Source organism: Patagioenas fasciata, chromosome 1 (genome assembly GCF_037038585.1).
Source record: "Patagioenas fasciata isolate bPatFas1 chromosome 1, bPatFas1.hap1, whole genome shotgun sequence".
Taxonomy (NCBI): domain Eukaryota; kingdom Metazoa; phylum Chordata; class Aves; order Columbiformes; family Columbidae; genus Patagioenas; species Patagioenas fasciata.
Window position 1 is genome coordinate 177,343,583 of NC_092520.1, and position 17,055 is coordinate 177,360,637.

Here is a 17,055-nt window from a genome sequence, read left to right on the forward strand (position 1 = left end):
AGGCATTTGCCAGATGGTTTCAGCTCCCCCGAGGCTTTGGGGTGTGAAAGGGAAAGGGCCAGGAACACACTTTTGATTCATTCCATTAGTAGATTAATCGGCACTGTCCTGGCTTAATAAGTCTCTCAGATTTCCCAGTGGAAATGGCACATGTAATTCTGCCCAGGTCACGCTTTGCACACCTGTGTTGAAGCTTTCACGGCAAGAAGCTGTGCTGCTGCAGGCAACATCTGCAAAACAAGTCTTGAGGGGGGCGCTGGGCAGGTTTTTTTTGTTGGGGCAAGAGGTGAGAGAAAATCTTTTTAATAAGTACTGTTAAATAGTGCTAGTGGAGCAAGATGGCTTGTGAGAACATGCTTGAATTCTTCTGCCATTGTGGTGGGGGATGTATTTAAAAATATTGCAGTGGTAATTTGATGTTATGAAGCTTTTTTTTTCCCCCTCTATTCTATATTAATTGCTGGCTAGATTGCATTTTCCAGGAAGTCTGTGATTAGAGGACAAGGGTGCTCTTCCTGATAAAGGTCAGAGGCTGCTGTCTCGAGACGCTGGCGATAAAATGAAGAGAACTGTCTCACCAATTTTAACTGAAAACCTGAGCAGATGCTGTGCTGCTCTTTACTTGGGGGGGTTGTCCCCCATGACCTGTCCCTTCCCTCCTGTCTTTCCTCAGGCCAGCCAGTTGTTGGGGAGCAGATTTAGTTGCTGCTGCCGACCACACAGGGGAAGGTTTGTAGCTCTTGGCAGTTTTAGCAGGAATCTGCTTTTTTAACTCTTCTGGTGCCTGTGAATTGTGATGGGCTGTGCTCTGATGTCACGGCAGCACTGAGCTGTGCTTGCTGCCAGGCCTAGTAAAAGTTTACCTGTAGGATTGTATCTGATGAGACCCACTGAAATTCCTTCATGGTTGGATTTTATTGAGGAGAGACTTCAGGTACTGCCAGCAAACACATCCTCTTCCCATTTTCTGGTCCATCGTTCCTAATACACCTGGAGAGCATGGGCTAACCTTTCTTACAGGTCAGGAGGACAGGCTAACGTTGGCAACAGTTTGATTGTCATATCTATTTCTGGGGCACCTGTCACCCTGGCTCCTCAATTCCAAGTGCTTGGAGAACAACTTGTTTTCCAGACATTTATGGCAGCTAGATCCAATCCTTTGAAGGGTCTGGAGGAAGACTGACAGGGGCCAAAGGAGTAAATGTCATGAGACTCAGGAGCTTTCTGTTGAAAGCTGAGATACAGCTATTTTACGTCCCGCAGTATATGTAGCTGGATTTAGGCTCTTTGGTATTTCCAGTAGAATGGCATTTCAGAACTGGGAGCTGAACTCTGACAGCAGCGTTGTCCCCAGTTGCTGCCAACTTCCCCCCAGACAGAGAACTGCTGTATTTCTTGAGCAGCTGTTGTTGCGGAGTGGAGCACAGGAAGAGTGCTAGTCTCTGAAATAATTTGAAATATACTGGCACAATAGACAGATAGAGCCAACCCTCTGAATTTTGCTCAAGAATTAATCTAATCACTGTGTAATATGTTCTTACTGGTCTATCCTACCTAAAGGGCAAACTTAACTACATTAGGCACAATTTGGAGCATTTGATTTCCTTCAGACTTAGAATTAGGATACAGCTGACTATCCATGTACATATTTCGAGGTTTCTGGGCATCTCTAATCCAGTTTGTAGTGACATTAGCATTAGATAACCATAGTGAGGCCTTTATCTGAAAGGAAAAATGTGTTCTTTAGGTCACACAAGGGTGGAAAAAGATGGTTCTAGTCACTGTTGTTTTCTGGGAATCTGGGAACAGGGAGGAAATTCATATGCTGTTGTTGCTGGTTGCTTTGTTACCAAAGTGAGTCGCTTTTCTAGTGGGTACAGTAGTTGTTAGACAATATGACTACACTTTAAAGCTTAAATTTGGACTAAGATGAGAATGTATTGCATAGGACCTAGGGCAAAATATCTGCACGTGTTGACTGGCAGTAGTCACTTCATACCATTCATCTCGTATAAACTGAATGTGAGGGAGCTGCTACTTGTTGAGTTTGTCTTTCATAGATAGGGGTCATAAGAGAAAGGAAGCTGCAATCAGTCGCTAATGGAAAAGTCTAATTTTTTCAGGATTTGATCAGAAAAGGCATTAGAATGGAATTTACAGTACTGTAATTTTTATTTTTTGCTGTGGCAGGGTGTGGGGAAAGAAGGGAATGTGGAACAGCCTTAATAAAAGCTCAGCTGAAGGTGTCTGAGGGTTACAGTATGTTTGTACCCCGTAGACTGTGGTGATGCTGAAGACAGATCTATAGGTGGTCTGCTCCTATGGAAGTCCAGATCCTCCCGACTGAAATACGTCATTTCACACAAGTGCCAAGAAATACATCTGAATTTCTGGGAACATCCCATGTTGCAAACTCAGGGTGCTTCCAGTATTTACTGTATGTGACATCTGCAGAATGGCAAAATGCCCTGTTTAAAAATAGTATTAATAGGCAAATATCTATCCACATGCCATCTTGGAAGTCACATGTTAATACATACACTAAAAAGACTTTGAAGAATAGACCGTCTTCTGCTTAAAAAGCAGAAAACGTGTGGTTAGTTTTTACATACACACACTTTTCTAAATCGTCTTATGCTCATAATTCCCTGAGGAAGGGAGGACAGATCGAGGGAGCTGTTTGCTGCAGCCATGACAATAATCTGGCTAGATGGTGGTGGCATAGGTATGGTTAAACACTGCTTTGCTCAGAATGAGATCAAAAGTAGAATTGCTTTTCTGATGACTGACCTTTGCTGATCATTGGGAATTGAAGTTGGGGATATTGTATTCTATAACTAAATTTTTCCAGTAGCATTTCTGTCCTCTAGACATCTTTCTCTATATTTTATATCTATTTATGCCTCTTGTCTTATGCTTTATTAATGCTTTCTACATTTGAACAGTCTGCTGTTCCTTTATGTGGTTTGACAACTGCCAATACCCCTCATGAAATATTTTGCTTTTAGTTCTGTTAATGGCGTTTTCGCCTGAATTTTCTTACTACCGTTACATAATGAAAGTATCTGCAGTCCCCTGACACGTGTGTTTGGTCTCTTTCCACCCACTCTCACTTATCACAGGTTGATGCTGTGTTCCACCAAAGTGTTTTAGCAATTTATTTTTGTTGGTATTTGGGACATGTCATTCAGTGTTTATTTGTGTTACCTCTTCATTAGGTGCAGTAATTCCTTTCTTTGCTGATTATATGCTTGTGCCATTTCTCCTACTGGAGCTGTATTTCAGGCATTCAGCTAATAAAAACATTACAAATGTAAGATATTTTGTCTTCATTAGGTATGTAAGGCTTCTAGGTAATGTCACAGATTATTTTCCTTCTCAGAGGGTCGAATGAAATAATGTTATTTGAATAAAAGAAGAAATAAAGCAGCTGTGACAATAAGGTTAAAAAAATGTGCAGGATGTATTTGTTAAGCTGATTTCTTCCCTCTCATAAGTGTATTTGCAGTCTGCTTCTGCCGTTTATTAGTCTTTGGAGTCTAAGTTGGAGAGAATGCATTTTATTCTCTTAAAAAGGGATGTTAAAACCCAATCTTCAAACCAAGTGATACAGGATAGAATTTTATTCCTGTCTCTAGCAATGTTACTATCCCAGGATTTGTAAACTGCTTTCTATGTTGTAGTAAATTAGATCCCAGCAGAACACGGCCTATGTAGATAAATATAGTAGCCATTATACCTTGATATAGTTGTATTGCCTAGGAAATTACTACTGTTATTGAAAAGGAATTTGCTCAGAGCAAGAGGGTATCCATTACTTCCTGAGCAACTTGCGAGCGTTGTTAACCTTCCTTTGCACAAACAAGTCAGGAGGAGTCAGTCCCTTTTGCAGGAGGGTGTTGTTCTCTCTCCATATTCCCCTTTGCCAGCAGCAGTCCTAAGTCAGTTTCAGTGGGCCAGAGAGCAATGCCCTGTCTTCTCCTTGCCCCCTTCTTGCAATACTCTCATCTTCATATCCTTCCTTAATTCGCTGGGTTGTTGCTGTGCTGGTGAATCGCTGATGCAGTACAGCCGCTTGACATGGAAGTATAGAGACAAAAAATGGTGTAATGATGCTGTAGCTCCATTGGTGAGGTGTCTGAAGCCTTCACTCTTGCCCATGAAGTCTCATGCATATGAGACTTGCATATGAGAACACTTTGGCACCATCAGTTCATCCTTTGGTATAATTTCCCTTGCAGACTATAAAGAGGCGAGATACTGAGGGAGAATCTGAGTTGAATTTTTGTATTTATGGCTTCCACTTCGAAATCCAAAACCAAATGAATATCATCTTTAGCACCGACAAATAAGTCTAGGGCATAGAGAATCTTTCTGTTCTTTTATCAGTTCTATTGGATATTGTACTCCTGATTTGACACTAAAAATAGACTTTTGCTGGAGTTTAATGCGGCATAACACTTTCTGCTACTTCATGGAAAAACTGAAGGGAGATCAAACTTCGTTCTTTGGACATTACTAGTGAAAATATTAAGGCAGCTATTAGTTTACTAAACTTAAAAAAAAAATTAAATACCAGCATTAGAGCTTATTCTGATCCTCTCTTACAAGTATCTAAGTATATTTGCTATATGCCAGTTCAGTGTAGACTTTGGACTAGATCCAGGTGTGACAGAAAGGAGAGGATACAGCTTGAAAATCAAGCCTGGGGTGAAAACACAGATGCAAAGATGCTCTTTCTTCTCCAGACCTTCAGTATGTTATAATAGCTTCTCAGTGTTGGAAGATTGCAAACTTCACTCTTGTTCTGCCATACTAAGGCTAAGAGGTGTAATTAATGGAAATTCCCACTTGGCTGCACAAACTGTCATTTGCTCTTATGCTGGGAGCCGTTGCATTGCCATTTCATTTCTGCAGATGAATGCCCAAACCAATATACCGTAACTGTAAGAATTCCTTACATCTAAATGTTTCTGTGCTCTTCAATGTTTAACTTAGAATTCTCTGGCTTCACAATTTAGTTTTGTTGATGTGGGTGTGGTTGGTTTTTATTTAAAAGTGTATTTTTGTCTAGAAACACATTTTCAGCAATGTACCTTTTCTAGTTACTGAGCTTATTGCGTTTCTCTTGAAGGACTGACAGTGCCTTCCAGAATAGTGCTCTTGAGTGTACTTGTGAGGAAAGGAAAATCTCAAACGAAGTCTAAAAAGCTTTTCTTGGTACTCTTTTTTTTTTAAAAAAACCCCCCGTACTTGAACAATAAGCCTGTGAGTTGAGACCTCCTGAAATTTATTTAAAGACTTAAATTTAATTATTATATGAAGTCAGTAGCAGAACAGTTCCTGAAAATTGTTGGTTTTGTTTGCATGTCAAGGTGTTTTATTGTTTCAGGCTTTTGGCTTTCTGTGGAAGATAAACTAGCCCTTGATAGTTTGCTTTTAAATAAGTAATCTCTTTTCTGAAGCTTCTGGCTGTGTAGCTGAACCATACCTGCAGGAGAGAGAATAGGGAATCCAGTTTTCCAGTAATGAAATGGGTTGCTGTATAACAAAATGCTTTTTTTCTTGTAATATGCCAGTGTTTGGCTTATTTGCTTGGCAAAACATCTAAAAGGGATTGTGGTATTTTTCTGGGTGATTTATTGTATGCACTTTGTATTCTTCTTGCTTCCTTTCACAAACAGGATAATGCAGAAAGAGGCTTCCTGGAGTCCTTTTGGATGTTGAGAGGAAATCTACCTTGTGGTTCAGAAATGCTGATAATCAGAGATAATGCCAGGATCCTGAGTGGAGGGAGGCTCCTCGGATGAGCAGGACTGTGCCACCAGGGCAGTCTCCAGTGGCACCTAAAGGACTAAACCAACCTCAAAGACGACCCTCTTATCTCCATAGGAACTGCATGTGTGCCCAGGGCTGCCTTGGTGCCTCTCCCCAGATAGCTCCCAGCTCTGTCTCTAATCATCTTAAAAAAACAAACAGAACCAAAATACCAAAACCAAACAAAACCCCCCAAAACAAAAGAAAACAAACAAAAAAAAACCAACAAAAACACCAAGCAACCAAACCAAATGGAAAACCAAACTGCAGAGCATGTCTCCACATCTCCAGTCAGACCTTTTGTAGATGGTTCTTGAAGGGTTTATCATGGTGGGATGATGACTGAGTCTCATCCTCAGTCTGAATCCCCCTTCTGCATGAAATGTGAAAGTTTGGTCTGGCCATTGGCTGTAAGAGCAACTGTTTTCCTTTGGTTCCCTCTTCACCCTACCCCAACCTCAGAGTGCCTCCTCTTCGAGTTTTCAGCCAAGAAAAACTGCACAGTGAAGACGAAGACATAGATTCGATAGCGCTTATTAACCGTGAAAGAATATTATTGTATTTTAGAGTTCAGGCTGTTTTTAAAAACTATTTTACGGTTTTGTTTTACAGGAGAGGTTGCCAGCAAGCCTTATTAAACATCAGGAGTAGATATTTTTATGATCAGTATTTTTCATTTGTGTGTCCAAATACTCTCCCAGATGTGTTCAGCTGCACAACTGAATTTGTGCTTCTCTGCTTGAGGCCTTCTACTTGCTGCTTTGTTCCACAAACTCCCTATTATCAGATCCTACTTCATTTTTCACTTTGCTCAGCATTGAGGTGTTATTTTAGCTCTCAGTGGTGGAAGAGTTCCAACCTGGATGCTCCTAGGAAAATTCAGATGCTGAGAAAATTGGTATTGGTGGCTTCGTTGGTAGCACTGCTTTCCTGATGCAGTCTTCTGGTGTTGACAGAAGTATAATCTTTTGGCTGAGCTTAGCTAACAGCAGCAGGGCTTCTATAACACATGCTCCAACAAACACCTGCATTTGAGGATGTCATTTTATCACAGTCGCACTTTTGGCCTTACAGCAGGTTTCATAGAATCATTTCAGTTGGAAGGAACCCTCAAGATCGAGTCCAACCATAACCTAACTTCAGCACTAGACCATGTCCCTAAGAACCTTGCCTATATGCCTTTTAAACACCTCCGGGGATGGTGACTCCACCACTTCCCTGGGCAGCCTGTTCCAATGCCTGACAACCCTTTCCATAAAGAATTTTTTCCTAATATCCAATCTGAACCTCCTCTGGTGCAACTTGAGGCCATTTCCTCGCATCCTATCACTTGCTACTTGGGAGAAGAGACCAACACCCTTCATGCTACAACCTCCTTTCCGGTAGCTGTAGACAGAGATCAGGTCTCCCCTCAATCCATACAAGATGAAAAATAAAAATGTTACCTAGGAATTAAAGTTGAGAAGCGATCTGTTAAGCAGTTCTCCACTACTCAGTGTGACTGTACTCCTCATCAAAGTCTTGCCCAGGAAGTCAGAGGCAGAGAGAGTCTTACAACGGGGAGAATTAGTACTGTAGTTAGGGCTTATTAGACCTGGAGATGCAGGTCCTGCAGTTGGATGGAGGCTGCAGGCCCTCCCCAGTGTCCACACCTGAGTATGTTCACAGCTGTAGTTTGGTTAAAACCCACTTGTTATCTGGTTTCATCCCTTCTGTTTGTAAGCTCGAGCTAGATAAGAGCATGACAGTGCTGTTTGTTGGGTAGCTGTTGGAACATCTTCCTTAGTTACTGCTGGAATGGAAGGCATGTCATTATCACAGACTGCAACAGCTGACTTTTCTCCAAATATAGAACAGAAATACAGATTGAATGCTTTGGCTCTTTCTTCAGTATTGGGGATGTTTCTACCTTTTCCCTGTAGTAGCAGGTCAATGCAATTGCTGGGGTTGCTATTCTTCAGAAGCTTTGAAAAACTCATTATCGTCTTCCAGCTCTGGCTGTGGATTTCACCTCCTGTCATTAGGATTCCCTTGTAAATTTTATTTTTCTCCTTCCTGATTTTGTTTCTATTTCCTTCTCTCAGCTTTTCTTTTTTTCACTTGTTAGAATACATACCAGTGTTGAAGTGTGAGGATGTGACGGGAAAGCCCAATAAGCAATCTGTCTGTCCAGGAAAAATATGCCAGTGTACCTCTGGTCCCACTCAAGTGCTGAGTATGTACGTAGATACACTGGTTTAGTCTCTGTTCTCCTTCCATATACCCAAATGTGATTGTCACAATCATTTTTACCTAAGCTACCGCTAATTTCTATTTTTCGGATTGATTGCTCTTTTCTGCCAAGATGGAATCTAATATGGAATTGCTCATTTTCAGTGTAACACTTCTTGAACTAAGAAATTGTTTTCTGTAATTTAGAAATTTCGAGGGTGTTCTTTGGCATTAGCCCCCCGACACCTCCTGCGAGTGTCATTGTGTTTGAAATTCCTGGTGAGCAGATGGGTTTTTCCCTCTGTTATGAAGAGGTGCTTAGCTACCCACTCATCCTGCTTGCTATCTAATGTGATTTCAGTCGTGTGTATCAGACATACCAGCTCGTACCCTGTGTTGAGCTTTATCTGCTAGAATGTTAATCCACGAGCATTTGAAATCAGGCTTGTGAGACACAATCAGCTAGAAACAGATAACGTCAGTTTGAAGCTGTGCCATACCCACTCCCCGTTTTCCCACTCAGATCTTTCCTAAATAGGGTAGAACTTCTTGTAAATTATTTTTTTAAGCATTTGGCTTATTTGAAACTTATATACCAGCAGTATTTTTGGATTGAATTTATAGCACATAACTGAGCAGCCACAATTCTTCTTGTATGTGATTAAGGCTTTTGATACTGGTACAGAAGCATGTAGAATTTTTTTTTTTTTCTGTTTTTTTCCAGTGCCTCTTATTTTGCTAAATATCTTGATATAATATTAAATAGATGGTTACTTGCTCTCTTTTTTCTCTTTCCCCTTTTGTTACTTGCTGACACCTTCTTACCTCTCTAGCAAGCATTAATATCTTTGCAGACTGCTTTCTTCCCCCTTCACTTTGATTTACACAACAGCTTCCCATCAGAGAAGAGGGACCAGTGTTTCACTAGGCTACAGCTCTGAACATTTCTCTTCTAGCTCAGTACATATTAATTTTAAAATACATTTCTTTCTGCTTTTAATCCTTTTTGAAACAGGAGAGAACCCTGAGAGATCATGTGTATTTCCACACACAGCAGCCTTCCCAGTTCCCTAACATATATCCTTAAAAGTACCATTGTTAGGATTAAGGTAAAGCATCTGGAGGGGATCCTAGCTACCTGTTTCAGAAGCCTTAGTCATGTTTGTCTTTCTTTTTCTGGAATTAGACTCATCAACATACCGTTGTCCTCTTGCTACTTACAGAATATTTTGTGTTTTCTTAGAATAAATTTTCCAGGAAACAGTGTCTTCTATTGATATCTTTTATATACCAGCTAATGCAGTTGAGAATCTATATAATCTGAATAAAAACTTAAAAGAAGGATTCATAGCTGATCTGGTTCTTTTTCCCCCACATAATTATGTTGGCCAAGTAAAATTTTTTTTTTTTTTTTTGCTTGTAATGTGAGGTTAGCATAGTTGCCCCACTGCCAGCAGTATTGTCTACAACTGTGGATAGCCTCGGGTGTGCACTTTGTGTCCTTCATGTTGGTGTGAACCCATGGGCAGCAGCAACAGCTCTGTTGAACCAGAGCAGTGGTGCCTCCAAGAGAATCCTGCAGCATCGTTTTTGGAGCAGCCGAGTACTCCTCTCGCTGCTCGAGAATATTGAGCGTTGAGAAACCTGCTCTTGCAGTTCATCAAAAGGTGCTCCAGGATGAGGGCACTTTGTTGCCAGAAGTCTGCTGCTTTCAGCAGCCTTCCCGTATACTTTCCACCGAGAGGTCATGGCCTGGTAGCAACAGTGGCGGATGAATTTCAAGCCAGTATTTGGATGACTCAAGAAGGCTTCATAGGTCTGGTTTTGCTTTGGAGTTGAGTGCAACCTGTTCAGCTGTGGAGTTGCTGGGATGATTTGTAACAAGCCCCAGCTGTTGAAATGGAAGAACAGCCTTATTCTGAAAGTTTTCCTTCTCTCCTTTATGGAAGAGTAGGCTAAAGAATGAGCCTGGGGAAGAACGTGGATTTTTATTTTATTTTATTTTTTTTTTTAAATTAGAGAGCTTGTTGGTCACTCTTCAGCTTAGTTTTACACACTGATCTTTTCCAAGTCTTCTATGGTCAATGGAGGAATTTGCTTTAGTCAATGAGGACTGGGTTAGGGAGCAATTAAATAGTCTGGACATCCATAAATCCATGGGTCCAGATGGGATGCATCCGCGGGTGCTGAGGGAGCTGGCTGAAGTCATTGCTGGACCGCTCTCCATCATCTTTGCCAAGTCTTGGGAAACGGGAGAGGTGCCCGAGGATTGGAGGAAAGCAAATGTCACTCCAGTCTTCAAAAAGGGCAAGAAGGAGGACCCGGGTAATTGTAGACTGGTCAGCCTCGCCTCTGTCCCTGGGAAAGTAATGGAACAGCTTATCCTTGGTGCCATCTCAAGGCATATCAAGGATAAGAGGGTCATTAGGGGCAGTGAGCATGGCTTTACCAAGGGTAAGTCATGCTTGACCAACCTCATAGCCTTTTATGAGAATGTAACAAGGTGGATGGATGATGGCAGGGCGGTGGATGTGGTCTACCTTGACTTCAGTAAAGCCTTTGACACCGTCTCCCACAGCATCCTCACAGCTAAGTTGAGGAGGTGTGGCCTGGACAATAGAGTAGTGAGGTGGGTTGCAAACTGGCTTAAGGAGAAAAGCCAGAGAGTGGTAGTCAATGGTGCGGAGTCTAGTTGGAGGCCAGTACTGGGGCCAATATTATTCAATATATTCATTAACGATTTAGACGAGGGAATTGAGTGTACTATCAGCAAGTTTGCTGATGACACTAAGCTGGGAGGAGTGGCTGACACGCCAGAAGGCTGTGCCGCCATCCAGCGGGACCTGGACAGGCTGGAGAGTTGGGCGGGGAATAACCTGGTGAAATTTAACAAGGGAAAGTGTAGAGTCCTGCATCTGGGCAGGAACAACCCCAGGTTCCAGTATAGGTTGGGAAATTACATATTAGAGAGCAGTGTAGGGGAAAGGGACCTGAGGGTCCTGGTGGACAACAGGATGACCGTGAGCCAGCACTGTGCCCTTGTGGCCAGGAAGGCCAATGGCATCCTGGGGTGTATTACAACGGGGGTGGTCAGTAGATCGAGAGAGGTCCTCCTTCCCCTCTACTCTGCCCTGGTGAGACCCCCATCTGGAATATTGTGTCCAGTTCTGGGCCCCTCAGTTCAAGAAGGACAAGGAACTGCTGGAGAGAGTCCAGCGTAGGGCAACAAAGATGATTAAGGGAGTGGAGCACCTCCCTTATGAAGAAAGGCTGAGGGAGCTGGGTCTCTTTAGTTTGGAGGAGACTGAGGGGTGACCTCATTAATGTTTATAAATACATAAAGGGTGAGTGCCACGAGGAGGGAGCCAGGCTCTTCTCGGTGGCAAACAATGATAGGACAAGGGGTAATGGGATCAAGCTGGGACACAAGAGGTTCCACTTAAATTTGAGAAAAAACTTCTTCTCAGTGAGAGTGATAGAGCACTGGAACAGACTGCTCAGGGAGGTTGTGGAGTCTCCTTCCCTGGAGACATTCAAAACCCACCTGGACATGCTCCTGTGCGACCTCACCTAGGCCTTCCTGCTTCAGCAGGGGGCTTGGACTAGATGATCTTTTGAGGTCCCTTCCAATCCCAAACATACTGTGATATGAAGTAGGATTTATTTGGGTTTTCTTACCTGGTCCACATGTCTTCTCACTTTCTCCTCTGCACACAAGGAATCTCAGCTGTCATTGGAATGATAGTAAGATAATTTCTGGATTTGGATTCTGGATCAGAATAAAACCTTGAAAATACCATTAAGGTTATTTGATGCGTAAGTGTCTGTCTGAGTTTGCAGACTGGCTGAACTAGTAGCTACTGCTGGTGTGGCACTGCTGCTGAAATGGTAACTGAAATGTCTAACTGTGATGCAGACGTCAGCATTGCTGCTGTTTCACTCCTCTCAGAGCATTTGGGAACAGGTTTATGGATCACATGGTTTACTCTTTGGAGACTGTGGTGCACAGGCTTTGGTGCAGTAGGAGATTTTTAGGAACATTGCTTTTCACCCTCTCAACCTGACCTGCCATGCCAAAAGGTGAGAGGAGGTGGGAGGCCCGAGAGATGCCATAGCTAAACAGCCCGATGACACCCGAGCTTCCTGAATCAGGGCTCCCGCTCCTGGCTGAAAAGCCAAGTGGTGTCCTGCCTCTATCTAGCGAGCACATCCCCGTGGAGATGATGATAAACCTTTTCTCCAGGAGTGCAACGACAACCATGCATTCCCTTAGAGCCCATCAGCATCCACTGTGTTTGTGCCAGTACCTGGGACAAGCCTGCCCCGGGGTGCGTTTGCACCCTGCTGAAGGCGAGGGGAGCCTGAGGAGTGAGGAGTGTGCCTGGGATGTCTGCGCTGGGAGGCACAGCAGCTTATTGCCCCCCATAGATTGGGCTGGACTTGTGGGTGGAGCGGGGCAGGCTGCACGGCTGCTTGCTTTGCTTTGCTGGATTTCATTTAAGTAATCTGTAAGTAAAGGCAGTAGGGGTGATGTATGAAATAGCACCATTTTATATCTTTAGCTGAGATAAAAATATTTCTTCCAAACTCATTTCCAAGGAGACCAGAGCCTCAATGAAAACATGATTTTTTTTCTTATTTTCTTTATATTTTTTTCCCCTGTTTGAGAAGAGGCCAATTTTAACTTGGCATTTGGAGCCCTGCAAGGGAAGTCGAATCTTCACTTTGAGGTGGGAAGGGAAGGGAAGGGGGCAAGAAACCCGTTTTCCTAGTTTGGAAGAGCAGTTGAAGTGATTAATGAGATGGAGGTGACACTTGTCCTGTGGCACTGGGCATGGGGGATGGGATGAGGACTTGCTTGTGCGGGGAAGGGCTTGCTGGAGCTTGTGGAGGTAGTTGGAGCGAGTGTCTTTTGCTCAGCGCGCCTTTGCTGGGGCTGCTGCCTCACCGGCAGAGCTTTGTGAAACTGAAATTGGAGCGGTCTGGGAGTGCAAGGCTGCGAGAGGGTGCTTGCCCCTGTCAGAGTTGGGGGGGAAGCTGCCTCTGGGCAAGTGGGAACCCGATACACTCCAAGGAACCAGAGCCGGCTGCTGCTTTCCCTTTAGCAATATGCAAGTCTGTAAAATACTCATGCAGAGCCACCTGCGAAGGCAGATTAACCCTTTTATCCGTGAGTCGCTTCTCTTCCCCAGCTCAGGCTGACAGTGCTTGTTTCTCCTGTGGGAGCTCCGGGGTGGCTGGCATACCACAGATTTTCTGCTTAGCTTCAGGAGCCCCGTAGCTGTGCTTCTTGGTGCCTGTCAGCGGTTAATGATTAAATACAGCTACTGAATTGTGACTGAATTTTGGGTGTTGACTAATGGGTAGATGAAGACATGCAGAACCTGCTTATGGCACCATGCATGGCTCCTGCATCTGCAGATGGTTCCTGGAGGAGCAATTAGTGGGTGGGGGGAATGGGAATCACCCCCGGTGACCTTGGAGGACAAGGCTTTGTCTCATTCTCGTCTAAAGATCCCTTTTATAAAGTGAGCACGCTCCGGCGCTGGGACCTGGGCTGCATTTATTACTAACCCCACCCATCCCTGCCTCTTGCAAGAATCTTGTGAGGCCGAGATTGTGTTTTTAGAAGCAGAATGACAGAGAGAAATTCCCTGGAGGCGAATGCAGAGTGTGTGCTGTGCACGCCAGTACAGACACACGGGGCTGGGAACTCCCAGGGAGAGATTAAGTGCGAGAGAAGAGCGCAAAGCAGCCAGAGCTGGAGGAGGGGGGCGGAGGAGGCGAGACGCTTTCTAAGCCTCAAACTGAACTGTTTGGATTTTTTTTTCCTTTTGGGAAAAAAAAAAAAAAGGGCAAAAAACCCAAACCAAAAAAACCACAACACCAAACCCTCAACCAGCCTCGGTCTCAACAACCTTACTGAAGTGCCTCTCGTGTTGCCGGATCACCTCACTGCTGGGTTTGAAGGACCCAGGCTAACATGATGTACCTCTGGGTGAGTAGAGAAGCGTGTGTGAGGGCTTGCACACTTTGCACATATAAGGAATGGAAAGCTGAAGGACTCTGCACTCTGTGAGTGGCCGTGGCCGTTGGGCTTCGCTCTCTGCAGCCTCTACACACAGTGGGATGTAGTTTTCCCTTGTAAAAAGTAATATTTAGAGCGAGTACTGTTAACTGGGTATCAGGCACGCTTTTCCTGTGGTTATAAGTTCCTCTGGAGAGGAAAGTTTGGCAGTTTTGAGCAGGTGCCTCAGAGACATTTTTGGTGTAATGCTGCTCACTGTCTGCCATCTGTGAGACCTGTTTATATATAGATATATTTTATCTTTTTTTCATGCATGAAACTTCCCTATGTGCCTCTGCTCTATGGGATTTTGATGTTAATGAGAGACATCCCAGGTAGTGAAGAAGTGCTGCAGAAAGGGATCTGTGGTTACTGAGGGTTAAGAGAGGATCAGGAAGGGAATAGGTAGTTTTGCAATTTGGGGCTTTGAGGGTGAGGGGGAGAAGCTGTTTTGACAAAAGTTGGATGCAGAGTTGTTTTTCCAGAAGTGGCACAGTTACTTGAGCTTCTGATGGAGTATGGAAAATAATGTCAGGAAAAACATGTGTAAAGTGTTATATAGATCCAGCAAGCAAAGTAAAAACATATATAAAAGCATATCTATATTTTCAGGCTTTGAGCAAGGACTGGAATTTCCTCTGGAGCAGTCAGCTGTTTGGTTGCTTAGTTAGTCATCTATGTGTACTTTTGTCTGCTCCTGGGCACTCTTGAGAGCAGCAGTTTGCCCTTGGGTTCCTTACCTAGATAGGTGAGGTGAAGAGTAATCAGTTCCCAACTTTTTGTGGTTGTGGGTTGGTTTTTTTGTTGTTGTTGTTATTGTTTTTGCTTGTTTTTTTTTGTTTGCTTTGTTTTAAATTTTAAATCTTAACTTTGAAGGTGGAGGCTCTTGTTGCTGCTGCTTTTAGAGTGCAGCTCCCCATCACTCCCAGGAACAAACACTGGTTTATTTTAGCAACAAAGCGAGCCTTGGAACCCTGACAGAAGGATTTGACTTCCCTCCTTTACACATACACACACTATCTTTGTTGCAGGGTAACTTGATTCTGTGCTGGGGTATGCACACTTGCCTGGTTTCGTCCGTCAGGCCCCACTGGCAGGCACGTCCGCCTTCTCTGCTCTTCCGCCTGCCACAGCTCGGTGAGCGGGACCCCAAACTGGGGTGCCCGTTTTTAGCCAGCAAGGCTGGGCAGGCCCTGTGGCTCAGCTGAGATTTGTGCTTGATTTGGTGGGTGGGGTAAGAGAAGTAAATCAGCCATGCTGCTGCTGATTTTAGATAAGTAGTAAACAATGGAGATGTTCCTTACCCAGATGAAAGGCGGAGGATGTGGGTGAGGGTGGGAGCCAGGAGGGTTGCCTGTCTGTCTCACCTCCTCCCTGCTGCCTTGTGATGCCTGAGAACTGTCCCATAGAATGAAGGTGTCAGCCTGTGTAAAGGCCAACTTTGGCCCAAAAGGTGAAGGGCTGTCCCAGATTATTAAGAGAGGTGTGAGTTTGGGATACTTGCTGATGGATGAAGACTGGTACCCGTCTGGGGACTGCTCCTTTTGCCTACACCCTAAACTTTGGGCAATCACTGTTGCTGTGCTTGCATTGCAGTTAAACCTCAGAGGAGTGGGGAAAAGTGTTAAATGCTTGGATTGCTGAAGGGGTTTTAAGGGCATCAACCAGGCATCATGCCATGATAATTAAAAAAAAAATAGTGAATTTGTGCTGTCTGGATATGATCTTTCCCTTGTCAGTACAGATTACCCTACTGTTTTTGGGGAATCTTCCTCTCCTTGGTCCCTTGAGGAACCTTTTCCTCCATGCCCATTTGTGTTTCTGCTTTAAGCTCTTTTTATCCTGTCAGGCTACATAACCTTTAGCAGTGAGAACAAGGAGCCCTGAGTGACAGATCTAGTTTGGTGTGGGGTTTGCTGTGCCTTGGCTGTGCCAGTTTCTTGCTTCCCAGCTCACAGGTTTCTCCCTTGTTCCCTGTGCTGTGATTTCTCTATTCTGTGCTTCTTGTCCTTGGAATGTCAGGACTTCAGTGGATGCATGGAGATTTGTACTGAGTCATTCCTTAATTCAATGCATGAAGCGACATTAATGCAATGTTAAATTTGAGGTTTTAAATATGCAGGTCCTGAAATCCAGAATTAAGGTTCCCACAGCAACCATAATGTTTCTCCCCAGCCCCCCACCCAGGGTGCACGTTACAGAATTATCTTTCTTGAAGAGATTGTGCAATATTGAATGCTGTCACATTTGACAAATAATAAAATAAAAAGGAGAACACACCTTTCTTTGAAGCTGTAGTGTAGTGTGAATACTGAACCCAAAAGTACAGCTACCTGCAACATCATAGTCCCTTATTTTAGTGCCGTTTCTGAAATGAAGTGGTGCTTTAGCCTTGGTTCAGAGTGACATTCCTGCTTGCTGAGCTGTGTTCCCTCGGGTGTAACTTGTTGCAGGATACTCTTAAATGAGAGCCTTGTAGACTTGCAGAGGATTGTGGCCTGTGGAGAGCTGGAGAGGGGGAAACTTCAAATATCTGCCATGGTGACCTAATGCTTGGCATTGTGAGGGAAGTGAAGGCGGCAGACTAGCTGTGCCATTAAATATCAAGAGAGACTATTTATCTTAACACTCTCATTGTGTAGGATGCAGTTGTATACAGTGTTTCTGAAGCAGAGATGGTGTGATAAGTCTCTGATGTTGCAAATCGTTGGAGTGCATACATCTGATTGGCAGTGTTGAAACTCAAGGTGGGTACTTTGCCTCTACATATAGGAGGTGCATATAGGAATTCTGGTTTTACAAACGAGTGTTTTGTTCATAGGGGACCATCTAAATCTACCTTTGTCTCTTCTCTCCTCCCCATTTGCCTTTAGTTGTCTGGGCTCCTGTGTTGCTCAAGAGGGCTCCTAGTCATAAGTTCTCTGGATGGGACATGGGGTAATTTGGGCTATGAAGGTGAG

At 43.8% G+C, this 17,055-nt stretch overlaps 1 protein-coding gene across 17 annotated transcripts in view; it reads left to right on the forward strand.

Annotated features, from left to right (window-relative positions):
- Window positions 1-17,055, forward strand: part of RBFOX2 (RNA binding fox-1 homolog 2) — a 175,438-nt gene that overhangs the window by 47,414 nt on the left and 110,969 nt on the right. The window contains exon 1 of one of the 17 annotated variants that reach the window (XM_071802312.1): window positions 13,806-14,026. The exons of the other annotated variants lie outside the window; for them this stretch is intronic. Within the exon in view, the coding sequence (XP_071658413.1) occupies window positions 14,012-14,026 (15 nt within the window). The 5' untranslated portion in view covers window positions 13,806-14,011. Of the gene's footprint in view, window positions 1-13,805; window positions 14,027-17,055 lie in introns of those variants that run through there. 17 annotated transcript variants of the gene reach the window in all.